The 23,125-nt window shown below is 45.5% G+C and overlaps 1 protein-coding gene and 1 long non-coding RNA gene across 5 annotated transcripts in view; one reads left to right on the top strand and one right to left on the bottom strand.

Annotated features, from left to right (window-relative positions):
• LOC129701405 (Kv channel-interacting protein 1-like) overlaps nucleotides 1–23,125 on the top strand; it is a 222,175-nt gene that overhangs the window by 99,095 nt on the left and 99,955 nt on the right. The window contains exon 1 of one of the 3 annotated variants that reach the window (XM_055642560.1): nucleotides 19,447–19,528. The exons of 1 other annotated variant lie outside the window; for it this stretch is intronic. Coding sequence is in view for 1 of the 2 variants with exons in the window: in XM_055642559.1 (XP_055498534.1) it covers nucleotides 20,231–20,288 (58 nt within the window). In the remaining variant the exon portion in view is untranslated. Of the gene's footprint in view, nucleotides 1–19,446; nucleotides 19,529–19,783; nucleotides 20,289–23,125 lie in introns of those variants that run through there. One more of the 3 variants, XM_055642559.1, reaches the window with a different exon arrangement.
• On the bottom strand, nucleotides 2,141–20,835 carry LOC129701406 (uncharacterized). Of its 2 annotated transcripts, none has more exons than XR_008724192.1 (3): nucleotides 20,486–20,835; nucleotides 19,055–19,124; nucleotides 2,141–3,208 (listed from the first exon to the last, which is right to left on the bottom strand). It is a non-coding gene; the product is annotated as an uncharacterized LOC129701406 (long non-coding RNA). The 2 variants fall into 2 exon arrangements; XR_008724191.1 differs by lacking the exon at nucleotides 2,141–3,208 and adding an exon at nucleotides 17,570–18,894 and having other exon boundaries at nucleotides 19,006–19,124.

The following is a 23,125-nucleotide window of genomic DNA, read 5'->3' as shown; positions in this document are numbered from 1 at the left end:
GTGTTTATGTCCGCGCATGTATCCTGTGCAAACCTGTACAACTGCAGGTGTCACATTTAATTCCCTCATCTAAATCATTAATATATATTGTAAATAACAGTACAACTCAAATCCTCTCGCAATGAAGGCCAACATGCCATTAGCTTTCTTCACTTCCATGCTTACCTTCTGTGACTGATGTACAAGCACACCCAGGTCTCGTTTCACTTCCCCATTTCCTAATCTGACACTATTCAGATAATAATCTGCCTTCCTGTTCTTGCCACCAAAGTGGATAACCTCACATTTATCCACATTATACTGCATCTGCCATGCATCTGCCCACTCACCAAACAGTGACGTGCAGTGAAGTCAATGGCTGGGGAGGCACTGGCTAGTATCAGTGGCCTGTATTGATCACCGCATCTCCCCAAGGAGAGAGAGGGGTGGAGCTGTGGCTGGGAGGGAGGGATAGAGAAGAGAAGGGAGGGTGAGAGAGAGAGAAGGGGGGGAGGGGAGAGAGAGAGAGAAGGAGGGAGAGAGAGAGAAGGAGAAGAGAGGAGAGAGAATATGGAGAGAGACAGAAGGAGAGAGAGAATGGGGGAGAGAGGAGAGAGAGAGAAAGGAGAAAGACATAGAATGGGGAGAGAGAGAGAAGGAGAGAGAGAGAATGGGGAGAGAAAGAGAATATGGAGAGAGAGAGAAGGGAGAGAGGAACGATGGCACATTATAACCCGCAGCCGTCCCATTCTGACCACCGCCGAACCCCCCCATTGGACCCTTCTTCACGGCGGCCCAGTGATGTCTCAGCTCTGACAATTCGAGGGATCTAACCGGTAACAATACTAAGAGCAGCCCCGCGCTCCCCGATTCGATTCTGAGCTTGAAAAATCAGGTGGTAGGTCTGATGTGTCCCGCGGTCCATATTTTGGAGACTCCTGCCTTACATCAACTAAACAAAAATGTACAGAAGTACAAAAATTGATGACTTTATTATTGTGTTAAGTATAGATTTATTTTTTTTAAATCTAATAACTTTCTAATGTACCGACAAAGTCTACCTTCCCAAGTGGCGTATCTTGTTCCGCTCCATAATCTTTGGTCAGTGCCGCCGCCGCTGCTGAAGCTAGCTAACGTGGAGGGAGAGCGAGGTAGCGTCAATTACGTGGGCTGAGTCTACGTAATTGACGCTTGCTCTTCCTCCACTGGGCCCTTGCTTTCCCTCTTTCTCCATCCCCTCCCCCTTCCCAGTTCTCCGACCAGTCTTATTGTCTCCAACTACATTTTGTCCCTGTACTGCCCACGTCCCTGACATCAGTCTGAAGAATGGTCTCGACCCAAAACATCACCCATTCCTTCTCTCCAAAGATACTGCCTTTTTCCGCTGAGTTACTCCAGCATTATGTCTCTACCTTAGCGACACAGGTGTCAGGGGCCCCTCTACTTTATTCCCACTGACTATGATGGTTTCATTAGAGAACCTGAACTGGGCTTCTGCAGCATCGTAATCTGCCAAGGACTAAAGGGCCTGTCCCACTTGCCGATTTTTTTTTTTTTTGGCGAGTGCTGGCATCATATCAGTGTCGCCAAAAGATTTTGAACATTTCAAAATCGAACGGGAACCAAAAAAATGATCCGATACTTGAAAAAACACCACCGCATCACGCCACGTCACCGCCGCATCACGCCGCATCACGTCACGTCACCACCGCATCACGCCGCATCACGTCACGTCACCGCCGTGTAACGCCACGTCACCGCCGCATCACACCACGTCACCGCCGTGTAACGCCACGTCACCACCGCATCACACCACGTCACCACCGCATCACACCACGTCACCACCGCATCACACCACGTCACCACCGCAAAGTGACCTGATACGTCAGTCAATGATGCCGGCAGTCGCCTAAAAAATCACCAAGTGGGACAGGCCCTTAACACTGCTCTAAACTTACACATTCCATCCACTATTGTACTTTCGCACACATAATGTGCCCCTCCCCTCATAACAACAGCAGTGGGCTGCTGCCTGCCAGGGCAGTACATTGTCGACCAGGCTCTCATTCCCTCCCTCTATCAGGATGGGTCAGAAGTGAATACTAACAAACTTAACTATGCGACAGATGTGGTGGTGGGGAAGTGAGAATTCACGGTCCTTTCCCTGTGATGCTCTCACCGGCATCTGCTGAACTGCTGAGTTATTTGCCCAGGCCACTACATTCTTCACTTGCCCCGTTGTGACAATTATCAGTATTAACCAGAGTCTGAGGCCTGTTTTGGAGCGGGTGCTCTTTGACAGTGTGATGTGTGAATCGGGGTTGCTTTCCCTTGCAGTTTCATGGTGGTGTGTGTAGTCAGTAGCACCTGGAACAGTTCTTCCCACGTAAAACCCTATGGTTCTTGTAGCTTCTCCATGCAGACCCTAACTCCAGGGATGATTTGGTGAGTCACCTCACGCTACAAATACCTGTTGGGAAGTAGAACTGACAGCTTTTGTTGGACTTTGATAGTATTTTAATTACAATTAAAACACAAAGTACATGCTATAACACCTGTATTAGAGCTCAACAAGGAAAACCAAGCCCAAAGCCAAAGTATAATCAAAACTGCTTATACACACTTATGCTAATGACAATAACTAACTTCATATGCATTAATCAGCTAGCTACATATTAACAATACTTTAAAAGTGATCCTGTAGATGCAAGTATATCATTATCAAGGGGTTATCAAGTGTGCACCTCCCTTCACTGGTGAGTTAGGCCCACGACACCTTGGGAAGGCTCCCAGAACAACCCCACTCCATACCTGCTCTCACCACCTTTGCTACCAGTATCTACTAAATAAAGGAAAGTACAAACAATTAATTCACTCAAACAATTGTATAACATTTGCATCCGTCTTCCACTTATCCTAACCCATCAATAAAGTGTTGCTCAGGTGGCAGTCAGCTTTAGCAGATCAATAGTTCCTGGTAGTGACATAGGCCTTCCAGCAATGACTATGAATGGAGTCCAGCCCGTGGTTCTGTTTGGTTTATCCCTGATGCTGCACAGGTCTATTGGCACATCCGGAGGGCTTGGCATTCCTTCTTGATGGTATTTAGCTAACTTTTGTTTCAGGGTCCAATTCACAGGCTCCAGTTGTGCTGAGGATGGTGGGTGGAGAGGGCAATGCCAGTTCCAGATGATGTTAAAGAGGCAGCAGACTTCCTGGCAGACTACACCTGTAATAGATACGAAATGCTGGAATAACTCAGCGGGACAGGCAGCATCACTGGCGAGAAGGAATGGGAGACGTTTTGGGCCGAGGCGATCCCCGTACGCTAGGACTGTCCTATACATGCGGAACTATTTACAATTTTTACCAAAGCCAATTAACCTACAAACCTGTACATCTTTGGTGTGTGGGAGGAAACCTGAGCACCTGGAGAAAACCCACGTGATCACAGGGAGATGGTACAAACGGCGTAGACAGGATGTTCGTATTGGTGGAAATGTGTCAGCCTCGATAACAATCAGCATGGGAGCACCTCAAGGCTGCGTGCTCAGCCCCCTGCTGTACTCACTCTATACCCATGACTGCGTAGCCAATCACAGTGCGAAGTCCATCATCAAGTTCGCTGATGACACCACTGTTGTGGGCGCATCACTGATGGGGATGAGTCAGAGTATAGAAGAGAGATCGAGCAACTGATCATATGGTGCCAGCGCAATAACCTGGCCCTCAACACCAGCAAAACCAAGGAACTGGTTGTGGACTTTGGAAAGAGTAGGAGGGGGACCCACAGCCCCATTTATATCAACGGGTCGATGGTTGAAAGGGTCAAGAGCTTCAAATTCCTGGGCGTGCACATCACTGAAGATCTTTCCTGGTCCGAGAACACTAACGGAGTTATCAAGAAAGCTCATCAGTGCCTCTACTTCCTGAGAAGATTACGGAGAGTCGGTTTGTCAAGGAAGATTCTCTAACTTCTACAGGTGCACAGTAGAGAGCATGCTGACCGGTTGCATCGTGGCTTGGTTCGGCAATTTGAGCGCCCTGGAGACGAAAAGACTACAAAAAGTAGTAAACACTGCCCAGTCCATCATCGGCTCTGACCTTCCTTCCATTGAGGGGATTTATCGCAGTCGCGGCCTCAAAAAGGCTGGCAGTATCATCAAAGACCCACACCATCCTGGCCACACACTCATCTCCCTGCTACCTTCAGGTAAAAGGTACAGGAGCCTGAAGATTGCAACAACCAGGTTCAGGAATAGCTACTTCCCCACAGCCATCAGGCTATTAAACCTGGCTCGGACAAAACTCTGATTATTAATAACCACTTTCTGTTATTTGCACTTTATCAGTTTATTTATTCATGTGTGCATATATTTATATCATGGTATATGGACACACTTATCTGTTATGTAGTAAATGCCTACTATGTTCTGTGTGCTGAAGCAAAGCAAGAATTTCATTGTCCTATACATAGGTATGTTGTTAAGCCTACCTGAAGCGTCGTTGAAAATCTGCCCCAGCCCGTGAGTGTGATTTTGGCGCTGTTTTGAGGGGGCGGGTTTAAAACGCGATTTTTACTAGGCTGTTGCAATCGAAAATGTTCAGCCTAGTAAATCATTAACGAAAAATCGCTGAAAGACCCCGTCGCAAAAGGTAATATTAGTTTTTATGGCCTTGTATAATAGTTATAGTAGTTTAAAAATCACTCTCTAAACCCGCGACCTCTCGCAGCCCCAGGGTTTTATAAAGCAAACAATTAAAGGTATGTAGCTTATTTTTACATTAAAAAGGGCTTCTTAAGAACCCTATATACAAAGTTTACTATAGCGAGTAGCTCATTTTGGGCTCTTTATATCCCGCAGTATTTTTCTGGGCATTTGAGGGCACAAATCTACCGCAATGTGAACGTTCTAAACCAGCGCGTTCACAGGAACCCACTAGAAAGCTGATTTAAAATGGACTTTAATTTGCAGGAATTGAACACAAAATTCCTTCCATTTGGCCTATAAAGTAATGTAAATGAGATTTCAAAATCATGTTTTATTGTGAATTTTTTATGAATATTATTTGGACACTTGGGCTATTTAAAAATGTTAATCATTTATTAAGAAATGGATAGATGTTTAGATCTAGTAATTGAAGTTTGAAATTTGCTACACTTGGGTAACTAACTAATTATATGTTTTAATTTCAGGTCATCCAAGTAAGATTATTTTATATTTGTTTCAGAATGCTTCAATCTACGATAACTGAAAATTTCATTCAGTTCTCTTAATTTTTAAGAAGGTTATGGGTTTTTGACTGCCCACGATCACAGCTTTTTTGTAATGTCCATAGAAAATCAATAGGGAACAAGATGCTAATTTCCGAGTATGAAAATGTCCATAACTTTTTAAATACTTGAGATATGAAAGTGAATTAGGTGTCAAATTAAACTTATTTTTATGCTTTATCTGATGGGATAAATTACAGACTTGATTTTTTTAATCTCAAAATTTTGTAACATTGCTACTATACAGGGACACATGACAATAAACTTACTTGAACTTGAACTTGAATTTCTGGCACTGTAAGGCAGCAACTCTACCACCCTCAGATAGTAGTGGCAGAAAAGACAATGAGAAGAGTAAGTGTCTAGGTGGCGCAGCGGTAGATGACGCTGCCTTACAATGTTTACACCGCCAAAGACCCGGGTTCGATCCCGACTATGGGCGCTGTCTGTATGGAGTTTGTATGTTCTCCCTGTGACCGTGTGGATTTTACAAGAAACATAGAAAATAGGTGCTGGAGGAAGCCACTGGCCTTTTGAGCCAGCACAGCCATTCATTGTGATCATGGCTGATCATCCACAATCAGTAACCCGTGCCTGCCTTCTCCCCATATCCCTTGATTCCACTAGTCCCTAGAGCTCTATCAACACTCTTTTAAATTAATCCAGTGAATTGGCCTCGACTGTCTTCTGTGGCAGACGGTTTCACACCAGGGGCCGCAGTCTCACAATAAAGGGAAGGCCATTTAAAACTGAAATGAGAAAAAATGTTTTCACACAGAGAGTGTGATTTTGTGGAATTCTCTGCCACAGAAGGCAGTAAAGGCCAATTGAGATCTTCAGTTTCCTCCCACACCCCAATGACATTCAAATTTGTAGGTTCCGTGCCGTATCTCTAAACTAAACTAAAGTCAACTCTTACGACTGCTCTGCTCACTCTGGCCAGCAGGAGTTTATACCATACTTGTTGACAATTTAGCTGCAGCAAGTCACAAACTATGGTTATAGCTGCTGAAGTATATTCCGCAATCTGCTTTGAATGACTACGTCAGTCGCTGAGCTAGTCTCTGATGCCTCTGGGAAAGTAGGTTTATTTTATCTTCTTGCTGGGTGTCTTTGTAGCTGTGTGCTCACAGACCTGGTTCCTCTCAGTTAGCTAAAACATGTTCCGTTGCCCATTAAACATCTGCTTAACATGGCAGAGGCGCCTGTAATCCCACAGGGAGATAGGTCCTCCCAATGGTTCTTTATTATCACATATACCGAGGTACATTAGATTCTTTATCTGCCGACAATTCTGCAATGATTACTATACAGTCTGGCCCGTGCACTTGATCTCCTGGAGAGTGCCTGATCCAATAGATCTGCAGACTGCTGCAGGGCTACCAGTTGTCACCTCTATCTGGATCAGCCAGCGATCCGTCATCCCGCTCCATGCCCGGACACCCTTGTGTTCAGCCCTTGTGCTCAGGGGACGCCTCCCGCAGCCGACCTTGAGGGCGCGGTAGGTGCGACCCCCCCACTTTGTCTTACCGTCTCTTTGTTCTTGCGTCTGCCACCTTCTTGATCCTATCCACCCTCTGCTCCGGTCCGCAGAGACGAGCAGGGGCCAGACTTGCGGATTCCCTCTTCAGGGTTGGCATAAACAGGCCCTTCGGCCCATAATGTCTGTGCCGAACATCATGCTAAGACCAACTCTTATCTGCTTGAACATAATACATTCATTGCATATCCATATTCCTATCCAAAAATCTCTTAAATGTCACTATCGCATCCTCCTCGACCACCATCCCCAGCAGCACGTTCCAGGCACTCACCACCCTCTTATTCCGTATGTTTCCTTTAAACTTTACCCCTCTCACCTTAAAGCTGTGACCATTAATATTTGAATTTTCCATCCAGGGGTAAAGAGTGAATGGTAGGGCTCTGAGAAGTGTTGTAGAGCAGAGGGATCCAGGGGTGCAGGTACATAAAAAGCTAATGGCATGCTGGTCTTCATTGTGAGAGGATTTGAGTTTAGGAACAAGGAGGTCCTACTGCAGTTGTACAGGGCCCTGGTGGGACCCCACCTGGAATATTGTGTGCAATTTTTGTCTCCTAATTTGATGAAGGACATTATTGCTATTGAAGGAGTGCAGTGTAGGTTCACCAGGTTAATTCCCAGGATGGTGGGACAGACATATGATGAAAGAATGGGTCGACTGGGCTTGTATTCATTGGAATGTAGAAGGATGCGAGGGGACCTTATAGAAACGTATAACATTCTTAAAGGATTGGACAGGCTAGATGCAGGAAGAATGTTCCCGATGTTGGGGGAGTCCAGAACCAGTGGTCACAGTTTAAGAATAAGGGGTTGGCCAATTAGGACTGAGATGAGGAAAAACTTCTTCACCTAGAGAGTGGTGAATTTGAGGAATTCTCTGCCACAGAAGGCAGTGGAGGCCAATTCATTGGATGTTTTCAAGAGAGAGTTAATTTAACTCTTAGGGCTAAAGGAATCAAAGGATATAGGGAAAAGGCAGGCTAGGGTGCTGACTCGAGGGGCTGAATGGCCTACACATGCACCTATTTTTCTATGTTTCTACATAGTTATTTGAGAGTGTCGTCACAAGGAGAAAGAGTGGTCAAAAAGGCTTTTGGCACATTGGCCATCAGTCAGAGTATTGAATATAGAAGACAGACACAAAAAGCTGGAGTAACTCAGCGGGTCAGGCAGAATTTCTGGAGAAAAGGCATAGGTAATGTTTCAGGTCAAGCCCCTTCTTCAGACTGAATGTCTCTGAGTGAGGGGAGAGGGAAACGAGAGATATGAAAGTTACGTAGAACAAATGGATGAAACATATGCAAAAGGACAAATTGAAGCCAGCAACGCTGATCAAGGAAAGGTGGAACCCACAATGGTCCATTGCTGGCTGCAGGGACAGTGGTAATGAGTGATACAAACAGCGAAACTCAGCAGGACGATGGGGTGAAAGGTGAGGACTAGGGGAACTCTGTTCCTGTTGCGACTGGGGATGGGGAGCTGTGGGATATTGAGGAGACCCTAATGAGGACCTCATCTATGATGGAAGAGGGAATCCCCATTCCCTAAAGAATGAGGACATCAGTTGTCGGAGTCAGTAGGTTTATAATAGGCATCGGTCGATAGTTTATCTCCTGTGATGAAGACAGTGTAGAGATTGAGAGGTCATGCTGCAGTTGTATAAGACATTGGTGAGCTAATATTTAGAAATTATTCATCAGTCTGAAGAAGGGTTTCGACCCGAAACGTTGCCTATTTCCTTCCCTCCATAGATGCTGCTGCACCCGCTGAGTTTCTCCAGCACCTTTGTCTACATTTAGAAATTTTGTTCAGTTTTGGTCACCATGTTATAGGAAAGATGTTTAGTTTAGTTTAGTTTGGCGATGCAGTGAGAAACAGGCCTTTTGGCCCACTGAGTCCGCGCTGATCAGCGATCACACCGTACATTAACAGTATCCTACACACTAGGGACAATTTACTATTTTATCAATGCCAATTAGCCTACAAACCTCGAGTCACGTGTGATACAGTGTGGTAACAGGCCCTTTGGCCCAACTTGCCCAAACCGGCCAACATGTACAAGCTACTCTAGTCCCACTTGCCTGCGCTTGGTCCATATCCCTCCAAACCTGTCCTATCCAAACCTGTAAGTCTTTGGAGTGTGTGAGGAACTGGAGCACCCGGAGAAAACTCACAGGTCACACGGAAAACATACAAACTCTCTGTTGCAGTAAGGCAGCAACTTTAGAGATACAGAGCGGAAACAGGCCTTTCGGCCCACCGGGTCTGCGCTGACCAGCGATCCCCGCACATTAACACCATCCTACACCCACTAGGGGCAATTTTTTTTCATTTACGAAGCCAATTAACCTGCTAACCTGTACGTCTTTGGAGTGTGGGAGGAAACTGAAGATCTCGGAAAAAACCCACGCAGGTCACGGGGAGAACGTACAAACTCAGTCCAGACAGCACCTGTAGTCGGTATTGAACCCAGGTCTCCACCGCTGCATTCTCTGTAAGGTAGCAACTCTACCGCTGCGCCACCGTGACTGCCACTCCACTATTGTCAAGCTGGAAAGGGCGCAGAGAAGGTTTCTGAGGATGTTGCCATATCTCAAGAGCTGTAGGGAGAGGTTGAGTAGGCTAGGACCTTATTCCATGGAGTGTAGGAGGATGAGGGATGACTTTATAGAGGTGTGCAAAATCATGAGAGGAATAGGTCAGGTAAACAATCAAGTCTTTTGCCCAGAGCACAGAGAATCGAGATCCAGAGGATATCGGTTTAAAGTGAGGAGAGATTGATTTAAGAGGAACCCGAGGGGTCATTTATTTTACGCAAAGGGTGGTGGGTGTATGGAACAAATTGCCAGAGAAGGTAGTTGAGACAGGTACTGTCACAAATTTTAAGAAGCATTTAGATAGGTACATGGATAGGATAGGAATAGAGTGATATTGGTCAAACGTAGGCAGGTGGGTCCAATATAGATGGGGCATGTTGGTCGGCGTGGGCAAGTTGGGCTGAAGGGCCTGTTTCCATGCTGTATCATTGTATGAGTCCGTGTGTACCAAGTTGGTCGACGTTATTCTGAGGAGGTCAGCATTATACTGTGAGGGTCGGCGAGTTACTGATGTAATCGGTGTTGAATTGAGGGGTCAGTGTGTTACTGAGAGAGTTGGTGATGTACTGAGCGGTTTAGCCTTGTACTGAAGGGGTCGGCATTGTAACATAGGGGTCAGCATTGTACTGAAGGGTCGATGTAACACTGAGGGGGTCGGTGTTGTACTGAGAGGGATTGGCATTGTACTGACAGGTGGGTCTGTTACTGAAGGGATCGGCATAGTACTGAGGAAGACAGCATTATACTGAGGGTCTGATGTTGTACTGAGTGGGTCTCCGTAATGAAGAAGTTGGCGATGTACTAAAGATGTTTGTGTTGTATTGAAGGTATTGTGTTTTACAGTGGGGGTCTCCATGTTACTGAAGGGGTCAGTGTGTCACTGAGGAGATCAACATTGTACTGAGCATGACAACGGTCTCTCCCAGCATATATTCGCATCAGTCTGTAGCCCTGTCAGACAAAGGAGTGGCTGAAACTGGACCTTGTGTTGACGATGCAGATGCATCGCGTAAAAGGCAGTGTGCGAGTGGAACTTGCCGTTGCCGTGGCAACGGTGCATCAAAGTAGCAGTGTTTTGCAGTTACTCACCAGGGCACTAAGGGAAATGCTTGCTGGGTAATGGGTCCGTCATACACTGGGGAACAGCAGCCTGTACCCAGGAAATCTTGCTGACCCCCAGCTCACATCTGTGAGGGGGCAATACCTCATTAATCTGGCGACTAGTCCTGGTGGCACCACTACTAGTCTAGTGACCAGCTACACGTGGCACTCAGCATTGTACTGAGGGAGAAAAAGACAGTGACCATTCACCTTATCTCTGTCCCTCATCATTTCACCAACCTCTGTAAGGTCATCCTTTAGTTTCCTATGCTACATGGAAAACAGTCCTAGTCTACACTGTCTCTCCTTAGAACTCATCCCGCTAGTCTCAACAATGTGAATCATTTCTGAACTATCTCTTGTTTATCCATAATCTTTCCTATAATACGACCACTAGAACTACACACAAGATTCCAGGTGCCGTCAAAATTGCCCAGTGCTGAGAGGAGCAGCTAAGAATTAAGCATGCCCCTTTTCCGGGGTTACGTCCGTGCCCGGGTGGGATTAGAAAGGGAATACGCCCTGTCTGTGGGCACCCTGAGGGAGTTCCGGGAACGCTGGGCTCCGCAGGGTGTTGAATGTATCCTCAATAAGGATTGTATCATAATTATATAATAGTTTATTATGGATATATGTTTGTATTGTAGTTATGGTGGTGGGTTCTGGCTTGTTTTATTGTAGTGTAAATATTATTTTTTAATAATTGAATAAATTTTTTGATTAAAAAAAAAAAAAAGAATTAAGCACATTGTGTAGCAATGTTACAAAATTTTGAGATTTAAAAAATCAAGTCTGTCATTTATCCCATCAGATAAAGCATAAAAAGAAGTTTAATTTGACACCTAATTCACTTTCATATCTCAAGTATTTAAAAAGTTATGGCCATTTTCATACTCGCAAATTAGCATCTTGTTCCCTATTGATTTTCTATGGACATAACAAAAAAGCTGTGATCGGGTGCTGTCAAAAGGCCATAACCTTCTTAAAAATTAAGAGAACTGAATGAAATTTTCAGTTATCGTAGATTGAACCATTCTGAAACAAATATAAAATAATCTAACTTGGATGACCTGAAATTGAAACATATAATTAGTTAGTTACCCAAGTGTAGCAAATTTCAAACTTCAATTACTAGATCTAAACATCTATCCATTTCTTAATAAATGATTAACATTTTTAAATAGCCCAAGTGTCCAAATAATATTCATAAATAATTCACAATAAAACATGATTTTGAAATCTCATTTACATTAATTTATAGGCCAAATGGAAGGAATTTAGTGTTCAATTGCTGTAAATTAAAGTCCATTTTAAATCAGCTTTCTAGTGGGATCCTGTGAATGCGCTGGTTTAGAACGTTCACATTGCGGTAGATTTGTGCCCTCAAATGCCCAGAAAAATACTGCGGGATATAATGGGGCCAAAATTAGCTACTCGCAATATTAAACTTATATAAAGGGTTCTAAAGAAGCCCTTTTTAATGTAAAAATAAGGTACATACCTTTAATTGTTTGCTTTATAAAACCCTGGGGCTGCGAGAGGTTGCGGGTTTAGAGAGTGGTTTTTAAACTACTATAACTATTATACAAGGCCATAAAAACTAATATTACCTTTTGCGACGGGGTCTTTCACATTTTAAGCCCGCCCCCTCTAAACAGCGCCAAAATCACACACACGGGCTGGGGCAGATTCTCAGCCACGCTTAAGGTGGGCTTTGCAACATACCTACATTGTGATTAAAACCAAAGGATTGCAGATGCTGGAAGACCCAAATAAAACAATCAGAAAATGCCTTAATGTTCAGGTAGTTGGGCAGAATCAATGCAAAGAGAAACGAGTACCTTTTCAGGTCAGTGAAATTTGGGAAGACTATTTTCCCTTAAGTATGTGTATGATACGTTTTTGATACGTGGTATGTGGAAAGAGCGGGCAGACGAAGTAGAGGCAGATACAATTACAGCATTTATAACCACGCACATGACTGCACCCCCGCCCACCACAGCAACACCATTGTCAAATTTGCGGATGACACTACGGTGGTGGGACTCATCTCCGGGGGGGGGGATGAGTACGCCTACCGGGATGAGGTGGAGCAGCTGACAGTGTGGTGTGAAGAAAATAACCTGCTCCTCAACACCTTAAAGACAAAGGAAATAATAATAGACTTTAGGAAGAATAAAACAGACATGGTACCATTGATTATCAGAGGGGACTGTGTGGAGAGGGTGGCGGATTTCCGCTTCCTGGGAATCCATATTGAGGAGGACCTGACGTGGAGCGTGAACACCTCTGCGCTGCTGAAAAAGGTCCAGCAGAGACTGCACTTCCTGAGGGTGCTCAGGAAGAATAACATCACTCAGAGACTGCTGCTGTCCTTTTATCGGTGCTCCATTGAGAGCATACTAACATACTATGTATGCGTGTGGTACACCGGCTGCACAGCGGCTCAGAGGAAAGCGCTCCAGAGGGCCATTGACAACTCCCAGAGGATTGTCGGCTGCCCTCTCCTTACCTTGGAGGACTTACACAGTTCCCGCTGCATCAAAAAATCCCAGAGTATTATAAAGGACATTTCCCACCCCAGACACTCCCTGTTTGAACTGTTGCCGTCAGGCAGACGGTACAGATCTACAAGGAGATGGGCAAATAGACTTAAAAAGAGTTTTTACCCCACTGCTATAAAGGCACTAAATGTAGCCGCCAAGGAACGCAGGGGCGAGACATACTAAGGGACTGTGGTACACTGTGAAACCGTCAGAAGGATGGAGGGTTGGGTGTTTATGCGTGCTATTTTCATGATATTTATTTTAGTTGTTTATCTTTTTTTAATATTTTACCTTGTACGTATCGTTAGCTTTTAGAAATGTTTGAATGGTGCACTGACTGGCTGACATTTTTTAATTTTGTTGTACATGGTTCATGTTACAATGACAACAAAGAAACTATTCATTTGGACAGGTACTTGGATGTAAAGGATGCGGGTAAATTCAGTGTTAATGCAGGCAAATGGGATTTGTGTGGACGGGCATCATGGGTGGCATGGATAAGTTGGGCCTAATGGGCTATTTCTGCATTGCACAATCCTGTAAATAGACTATGGTCCCATCAACACTGCTCGACAGAAGGATGGAGGGTTGGGTGTGTATGCGTGCTTTGTCTGTGATTTTTATTTATTTGCTTATCTTTATTATTTTACCGTGGATGTTTCGTTAGCTTTAGAAATGTTTGAATGCTGCACTGACTGGCTGACATTTTAAATTTCGTTGTACATGGCCCATGTTACAATGACAATAAAGAAACTATTCTATTCTACACCCAGTGTATGACTAACTTGTTGACGTTGCCCAGCTGTTACATCTCCCACTTGCTATGTAATGTTCAGAGTCTGCTCATTACAGTACCCATTACAGATCTCACTGTCCATCACACCTCTTTTATACAACATTTATTTCACACCCATTGGATATATAACCCAGATTAAACAGCCCCCATTATACAAATTCACTTCATCAAATCCACTGCTCACCTGTCTTATATACCTATAGCCTAATCCACCCCACATGTTATACATACGCCTGATAAGTACTCTTGTGATACTACAGATAAACCTCTATACCTACCTTGTTCAATATCCATTGTTTACTGATACAACTGAGGATATACATTTTCTGACAAAAGCATTCTGTGTGTTATACATAACAATAACAAACATTACTGTATAATGGACAGTGAGGAAGCTTATTTACAATTATAATGGGATCTTGATCAAATGGGCCAATGAATAACTGGTGGACTTTAATTCAGATAAATGCAATGTGTTGCATTTTGGTAAGACAAACCAGGGCAGGACATAATGAGGGGTGGGGGGAGGGAGGGGGTGTTGTGGAACAGAGTGACCGAGAGAGATCTAAATGCTGGAGTCACTCAGCGGGACAGGCAGCATCTCTGAAGAAAAGGAATAGGTGACGTTTCGGGTCGAGACCCCTCTTCAGAATGAAGGGTAAAACATCATCCATTCCTCCTCTCCAGAGATGCTGCCTGTTCCGCAGTTACTCCAACATTTTGTGTCTATCTTTGGTTTAAACTAGCATCTGCCGAGAGGTCAGGTGGCACAATGGTGTAGCGGTAGAGTTGCTGCCTGATAGCGCTAGAGACTCAGGTTCAATCTTTAATACCGGTTCTGTCTGTACAGAGTTTGTATGTTCTCCATTGGACCACGTGGGTTTTCTCCAGGTGCTCCTCCCACATGCCAAAGACATACAGGTTTAACTGGCTTCTGTAAATTGTCCCTAGTGAGTCAGATAGAATTAGTGTGCGGGGTGATAGCTGGCCGGCATGGACTTAATGGGCCGAAAGGCCTGTTCCCACACTGTATCTCTAAAGTCTAAAGTAAAGTCTGCAGGTACATAGTTCCATGGAAGTGGTGACAAGTAGACAGTTCAAGTCAAGTCGAGTTTATTGTTATATACACAACTTAAGTCAAGTTTATTGTCAGTTGTACAAATACGGTGAGGTACAGGTCCAATAAAAATCTTATTTAGCAGCATCACAGGTACATTCATTCAATTCAATTCAATTCAATTCAATTTATTTGTCATTTGGACCCCTTGAGGTCCAAACGAAATGACGAAATTACACAGGCAGCACACAAAACAGAAATTATACATTATACATAAATTACTGATAAATTCTAAAAGACAATAAAAAGACAAAAAGATTGGCAAACAAAGACAAGCCATTAGTGCCAAACACAATTTGATATTAAAAGTCCATAATAGTGCAAAAGGTGATACAGAGTTGCTTAAGTGTGGTAAGTGTTGGGCAGGTCAGTTCAAGAACCTGATGGTTGTAGGAAAGCATCTTTTCCTCAACCTGGTGGTGTGGGACTACAGCATCGATACTGATGGTAGCAGCGAGAAGGGAGCATGGCCACAATAGTGGGAATTCTTGATGAAAGAGTCTAGGTTCAAAGGCCCAGGACTTAGAAACATAGAAACATAGAAAATAGGTGCAGGAGTAGGCCGTTCGGCCCTTCGAGCCTGCACCGCCTTTCAATATGATCATGGCTGATCATCCAACTCAGTATCCTGTACCTGCCTTCCCTCCATACCCCCTGATCCCTTTAGCCACAAGGGCCACATCTAACTCCCTCTTAAATATAGCCAATGAACTGGCCTCAACTACCTTCTGTGGCAGAGAATTCCAGCGATTCACCACTCTCTGTGTGAAAAATGTTTTCCTCTTGGAATGTGCTGATGAGTTTGGAGGGAATGATTGTGTTGAATGCCGTGCTGTAGTCAATGAACAGCCGTGTGACAAATGTGTTCCTGTTATCCAGGCGTCCCACTGCAGAGTGGAGAGCCAGTGAGATAGTATCTGCTGTTGACCAGTTGTGGTTTATATGCAAACTGAAACATATCAAGGTCAATGCTGAGGCAGGAGTTGATTTTTGCCAAAACCATCTTATTGAAGCACTTCATTATGATGTGCACAGTGCCTGAGGATGGGAGTCATTGAAACAGGTCACCATGCAGTCATAGTCATAGCTCGGAAACTAGCCCTTCAGTCCAACTTGTCCATGTCATCCAAGTTGCCCCATCTGATTTAGGCGAACCTGAAAGCATTCACGACCATCCTATTAACCTGTGATGCCACTTTTAGGGAACTATGTACCTGTGCTCCAAGATCACTTGATTCTGTACCATTCCTGGGGGCCCTGCCTTTCACTGTGGTCCTGCCCTGGTTTGACTTCCCCAAAATGCAACTTATCCGCATTAAACTCCATTAGCCATTCCTCAGCCACTTGCCCAGTTGATCCTTCAATAATGTTTGATAACCATCTGCACAGTCTACCTTATGACCCACTTTAGTGTAATCTTCAAACATACGAATCATGCTTTCTACATTATCATCCAAGTCATTGATATAAACCACAAACAGCAATGGCCCCAGCACTGATCCCAGAGGCATACTGCGTTACAGGTCTCCAGAACAAATAACAACCTTTCACCATCACCCTCTGCTTCCTTCCATGAAACCAATTCTCTATCCAATAAGCTGCATCTCCCCTGATCCCATGCAATCTAACCTTCCAGAGCAGCCTACAATGTGGAACCTTATCAAATGCCTTACTGAAGTCCATACAAACAAGGTCCACAGCTTTGCTCTCGTCAACCTATTTGGTTACTTCTTCAAAAAACTCATTGGACTCATATGACACCATCTCTCACGTACAAAACCCCTGTCTATCCAAATGCATATCTTATCTCTCAGAATGCTGTCCATAACTTGCCCACGACAGATGTTAGGTTCACTGGTTAAATAGATGCATTACATTAGACACCCTCCAGTCTTCTGGCCCCTCACCCGTGTCTAATGATGATTCACATCTCTCAGGCAGGGCTCCTGTAATTTCTTCTCTAGATTCCCACAGTGTCCTTGGATATGCCTGATCAGACCAGGGAGATGTATCTACCTTCATTTGCCTTAGGATGCCCAGCACCTTCTCGACCATAATAAGGACTATCCTCAAGTCATCTCCATTAACTATCACAGGTTCCCCAGTCTTCATATCTTTCTCCACGGCCCGTAAAAACAAATACCTCACCCACCTACTCTGACTCCACACAGATGATGGCTATGGTTTCTGAGGGGCCCAATTCTCTCTCCAGTCACCCTCTTCTCCTTAATGTACTTATAAAATGTTTGGATTCTTCTTAATATTATTTGCCAGAGCTAGCCCCTGCCCCTTTTTTGCCCACCTGACTACCTCCTTAAGTTTGCTCCTCAGTTCTTGAAGATCCTTGCTGCTTAGGCCTGTCCAATGCCTTCCTCTTTTTCCTGACCAGAGCCTCAATTGCTGTCATCATCCAAGCTTCCCTACTCCCACCTGCATTGTCCATCCCTCTTACAAGAACATGCATGTCCTGAACTCTCATCATCACACTTTTAAAGCATTCCACATTACAGATGACCCTTTGCCCGCAAACAACCTACTACAGTCAACTTCAACAAGTTCCCATCTAATACCATCTAATACCATCTAATTGGCCTCGCCCAATTCAGAATTTGAACTTGCGGGCCCACGTGTCTTTATACATAACAATTTTAAAGCTGATTAAACTGTGATCACTGGTCCCAAAAGGCTTGCTCACTTCAGTCCTGTCCCAATTTCTTTAGAATAGATCAAACTTTGCCCCCTCCCTTGAGATTGATATTGCCTGAGGAAAGGTTCTTGAGTACATTTGATTAATTTCACCCCTTCCAAGCTGTTGGCACTATGACAGTCCCAGTTTATATTAGGAAAGTTCAAATCTCCTACTACGATAACCCTATTAGTCTTGCAGCTGCCTGCAAACTCCCAGCATATTTATTCTTCTAATTTCCATTGCCAATTTGGGGGCCTACAGTACACTCCCAATAAGGTGATCATCCTATCTTATTCTCAGCTCCACCCATATAGCCTCACTAGACATACCATCAATATTGACATGTTGGACAATGGTTGTGACATTCTCCTTAATCAATAAAGCAACACCCCGTCCTCTTTTACCCCTGCCTCCATTTCACGCAAGTAGCACCTGACCCTGAAAGGTTATGCTGTCAGTCATGTGCCTCTCTAGGCCAGGTTTGCATAACGGCTATGGAATAAGATGGATTGACTACTTGGACAAGAACAAACTTGGCTTGATTAGCAAGTTTGCAGATAATGCAAAAGTAGATGATATTGTAGATAGTGAAGATTGTCAAAGATTGCAGCAGGATCTTGATCAGTTGGGCAGGTGGACTGAGGAATGGTTGATAGAACTTAATACAGAGAAATGTGATTTTTTGGAAAGTCGAACCTAGGCAGGACCTACACAATGAACGGTGGGGCTCTGGGGAGTGTTATAGACCAGAGGGATCTAGGAGTGCAGGTACATAGTTCCTTGAAACTGGTGTCACAGGTGGTCAAAAAGTCTTCTGGCACGTTGGCCTTCATCGGTCAGAGTATTGAGTACAGAAGTTGGGAGGTCATGTTGCACTTGTATAAGATGTTGGTGAGGCCACATTTAGAGTATTGTGTTCAATTTTGGTCACCATGTTATTGGAAAGATGTTGTCCAGTTCGAAAGGGTGCAGAGAAGATTTACAGGGATGTTGCCAGGACTCGGTGTGCTGCTGGCGGAGGTAGTTGAGGCAGATACTATTGTAACATTTAAGAAGCATTTAGATACATGGATATGATCGAGGGATATGAGCCAAACGCAGACAGGTGGTACCAGTGTTGGTTGGCATGGACAAGTTGGACCGGAGGGCCTGTTTCCGTGCTGTATGTTTCTATGGCTACAATGCCCAAGTTGTACGTACCCATCCATATCTGGAGTTCATCTGCTTGTGGACCAGTCCTATCTTTCATAACGACTTTGAAACAATAGTAGGTACACAAAATTGCTGGAGAAACTCAGCGGGTGCAGCAGCATCTATGGAGCGAAGGAAATATGCAACGTTTCGGGCCGAAACCCTTCTTCAGACTATTGAAACAATAGTATTATGGTCACTGGAGCCACCCTACCCCACTGACCTTTCAGTCACTTGCAGCAGCTCTTTCCTGGAGAGGACGTCCAGTGTTGCACCCTCTCTGGTCGGGCCGTCTATATATATTGATTAAGGAAGCCTTCTTTAGACACATTTAACAAATTCCATTCACAGAATGGGAAACATAATCAATATTCGGGAGGTTGAAATCTTCTATTGGAATAATTGAGTGTGATCACATTGAATGGCGGTATAGTGGCGTGTATCTCCGGCATGTTACTCGGGCATCAACATGTTGGGGCGCGGGACCGCTGCCGTGGTATGTGTGGGTGCCCCGTTAGGGTTAGTGTGAAGACTGCCCATCCTGGGGAACCGGCCGGCCGGCCGGCCAACTCCTCCTACTCCCGTTCTGTCACCTATCGCCATTTTCCAGCCTTAGCTCGCACCCCTCTCCCCCCAGACACCTCTGACCTCAGGGTCGAGCAACCATGCCCTGATTGACTGATCCCTGGGGAAGGAGGTCCGTGGTTCTATGTGTGTGTGTGTTGCGGAGTTTCCCACTGCCGCCTGTTGTGATCGCCTCGCTGTTCCCGCCACTAACGTTGCAACCACCATTCAACACCCTCACCCTGCCCTGCCTGTGAGCAGCAAGCAGCATTACTGGGCTGCCCGCCTGTCCAGTCGCTTAGATTTAACCCCATGATGTAAACCCGGGAGGGGGGGCGTGTGAGCGCTGAGCCCGCGGCCACCCAGCGCTGTACTAGTGGGGCTGGCGGCGGCCGGCGGGGGGCTGGAGGGGGAGCAGTGTACTCGTGTCCCCACTGCGTCAGTGTTGTGGTGACGGCTCGCACTGTGTGTGTGTGTGTGTGTGTAGCGGCGGGGCAGTCAGGGGCCTGCACCTCACGTCCACTTCAACAGCGAGTAGCCTCGGCGTGGCCGGAGCAGGAACAGCGAGCGAGCGAGCAACCCGGAGCGAGAATCGCCAGCCAGCGGGACCCGGAGCAGGAGCAAGATCACAGAACAGGCGTTTACCGGGACCCGAACCAGTGACAGCGAGCGGACGGACGCTGCCAGTCAGTCACCGGGAGCAGTAACAGTCACAGTGAAGCGGCGTTCACAGTCGCCTGGACCCAGTGAGAGACAGCGAGCCAGAGCAGGAGAGGCTCCGGCTCCACACCTGTGGTCTCAGACCCCCCCACCCCACCCGGCAGTGCCGGCAAGAATGGGCGCGGTAGTGGGCACGTTATCGCTGCAGTCCAGGCAAAGAAGACATTCGCGAGGTAGGAAGGGAGACGCGGTTGTGAAGGACTTATTGGGGATGGGCAGCACGTCCGTGATGCCGGGCTGGTGACGGTGCTGGGGCAGTGCAACAACATCCCCTCCTTCCCGGGGAACGGGTTTTGTGGCGTCAAGTGTCGGCTCGGGGTAACCGGGCAAGTTTCCGTCTCGGGATACGATGCTGACGTTTAAAACTTACCGGGAATATCAACACAATCCGTGTTCCGGGGCCCCGCTCATGCACAACATTCAAGCCGTCCGGTCCCCGTGAACGGGCTGTGGCGACACCAGGCTTGACTTTGTTGTGTCTCCCTGCTTGGTGTGAATTGGCCGGGAACCGCCGAGTATGTTTAGTGGCATAAATAAACAAATAGATAAACAAATAGGCCATTTACAGATCGGATTTTACTTAAAATGTTATTCATTCAAATGCAAAGATCATCTTCCAAGTTGGTCCAAATGGAAAATGCTGCAAACGTGCATATAAAAGGGTAATTTACGAATCGTTAGCCCACCGACGCTGCCCGACCTGCTAAGTGTTTCCAGCACGTTCTGTTTCTATTTTGCATTGCTTGGAATTCAGTACAATGTCGATTACTTAATATTTTTGTTCAACGAAAATCATTCAAAACTTGTGAGTCTAGTTCAGTCTGGCACGTTTGAATGCGGAGTTGAATGCGGAGCGGCTGTGGTGGCTGAGTCGCTGGATATAAACACACGCTGCACACATAGTTCGTGCTCTGTCAGTCCGCGCCATTTGTGTGCCGGGCACAACACACACGAAGCATCGGCTGCCAGAGAGGGACAGAGCGTGGAATAAGCCCCCTCGCCTCATCCGCTCCTTGCCGACCATTTAACCCTAATCCCCACACCGATCAGAAATGATGTCTGGCCCGCTCAGTTATATTTTGTGCCTGGTATCAACACCAACCATGTGACGAGGCAGTGTGTTATTTACTAAGACCAGGCTGAGTCAGTGAGCTCAGTGCATGAATCATCAGCACCAGACCCTGCCCTGGTTATGGCCCACCACCCACCTCCAACACTTGATAACAAGACCCCAGCCCGGTCTGAAACTGCCACCTCCCCAAGCCATGCCCCAACCCTTCATCACATCAAAGAAACAGGTTCTTCAGTCTGAAGAAGAGCTCCAACCAGAAACATCAGCCATCCTTTTCCTCCAAAGATGCTGCTTGACCTGTCGAGTTACTCGAGCACTTTGCATCTATCTTTGGTATAAACCAGCATTCTTTGTTTCTACTAGAATCGGATGTGAGAAAAGATGCTGGATATTGAAGGGATGTTTAAGAAGGAACTGCAGATGCTGGAAAATCGAAGGTAGACAAAAATGCTGGAGAAACTCAGCGGGTGAGGCAGCGTCTATGGAGTGAAGGAAATAGACAACGTTTCGGGTCGAGACCCTTCTTCAGACTGATGTGAGGGTGGGGGGGGGGGGGAGAAGAAGGAAAGAGGCGGAGACAGTGGGCTGAGGTAGAGCTGGGAAGGGGAGGTTAAAGCAGGGACTACCTGAAATTGAAGGGACATCGTCAATTATTTCAGGCTTCGCTGAAATCCCGTATATTTTGACAAAGCAGAAGTGCATTTGAATGGAAACATTTGTTTTTAAAAAATCCAGTATATTACTATAGATTATCGTTAGTTCAATTTATTATTGTCATGGGTACAGTAAAAAGCTTTTTATTGTCTGCTATCCAGTCAATGAAAATACTATACACAATTACAATCAAGCCATCCACAGTATACAGATACAGGATAAAGGGTATAACATTTAGTGCAAGATAAAATCCTTTAAAGATAGTTCAACATCACCATGAGGTAGATGGGAGATCAGGACCACACTCTAGCTGGTGAGATCATGGTTCAATTGCCTGATAACTGCTGAGAAGAAACTATCCATATAGGTGTGCATTTCCCAACTTCTATACCTCTTGCCCGATGAGAGAGGGGAGAAGGGAGAGTGATCGGGGTGAGACTGGTCCTTGATTAAGCTGGCGGCCATGGCGAGGCAGTGTGAGATGTCAATGGAGTCAATGGAAGGGAGGTTTGCTGCAATTTCTTGTGTCTTGAATGGAGCTGTTCACAAACCAAGCTGTGATGCATCCCGATAAAATGCTTTCCACTGCACTTCTGTAGAAGTTGGTGAGAGTTGTTGGGGACAGGCTTCCTGAGCCTTTTTAGGAAGCAGTGCCATTGGTGTGCTTTCTAGGTCGTTGCTTCAAAATCAGTGGCCCGGGAGAAGTTGCTGGTGATATTTGTTCCTAGGATCTCTACTTTGGCACCATCAATGAAAACTGGGGTATGTGTACCACTTTGCTTCCTGAAGTCGATGTCTCGGAGTGGCTACAGGACATTCTGAGAGCGATGGGGGTAGAGCCAGAGGTCATGGTAAACGTTGATACCGATGACATAGCTAGGAGAAAGGATGCAACATGAGTTTAGGTAACCAAGTCACCATTTAAAGATCCGGACCTTAAAGGTGGTAATATTTCTATTGCTTCTGGTGCCAGAAGCTGGAGAATATAGGAATAGAAGGATGTCAGATTAATCCATGGCTGAAGGGGTGTTTGAGGATGAGTTTTAGGATCTTGGATCATTGGGACCATTTCTGAGGAAGATGGGAACTGTACAAAGTGAGACATGTACCTAAATTAGGGTGGGACTAACATCCCTCTGGGTGAATGGGGAAGGTTTACAATGCGTTGGCAGGGAGAAATAATTAGTGAGTCTAGTAGACAGAATAAGTGATTGTTCACATCAAGGGAGGTCAACGGCAGGCTGCATCTATTTTAATGGAAGGAGTCTAACTTGTACAGTAGAT

This window comes from Leucoraja erinacea, chromosome 11 (assembly GCF_028641065.1).
Source record: "Leucoraja erinacea ecotype New England chromosome 11, Leri_hhj_1, whole genome shotgun sequence".
In the NCBI taxonomy this organism is placed as follows: Eukaryota; Metazoa; Chordata; class Chondrichthyes; order Rajiformes; family Rajidae; genus Leucoraja; species Leucoraja erinaceus.
The sequence above is the reverse complement of the archived record's forward strand: the minus strand, read 5'-3'. Positions and strand labels throughout refer to the sequence as shown.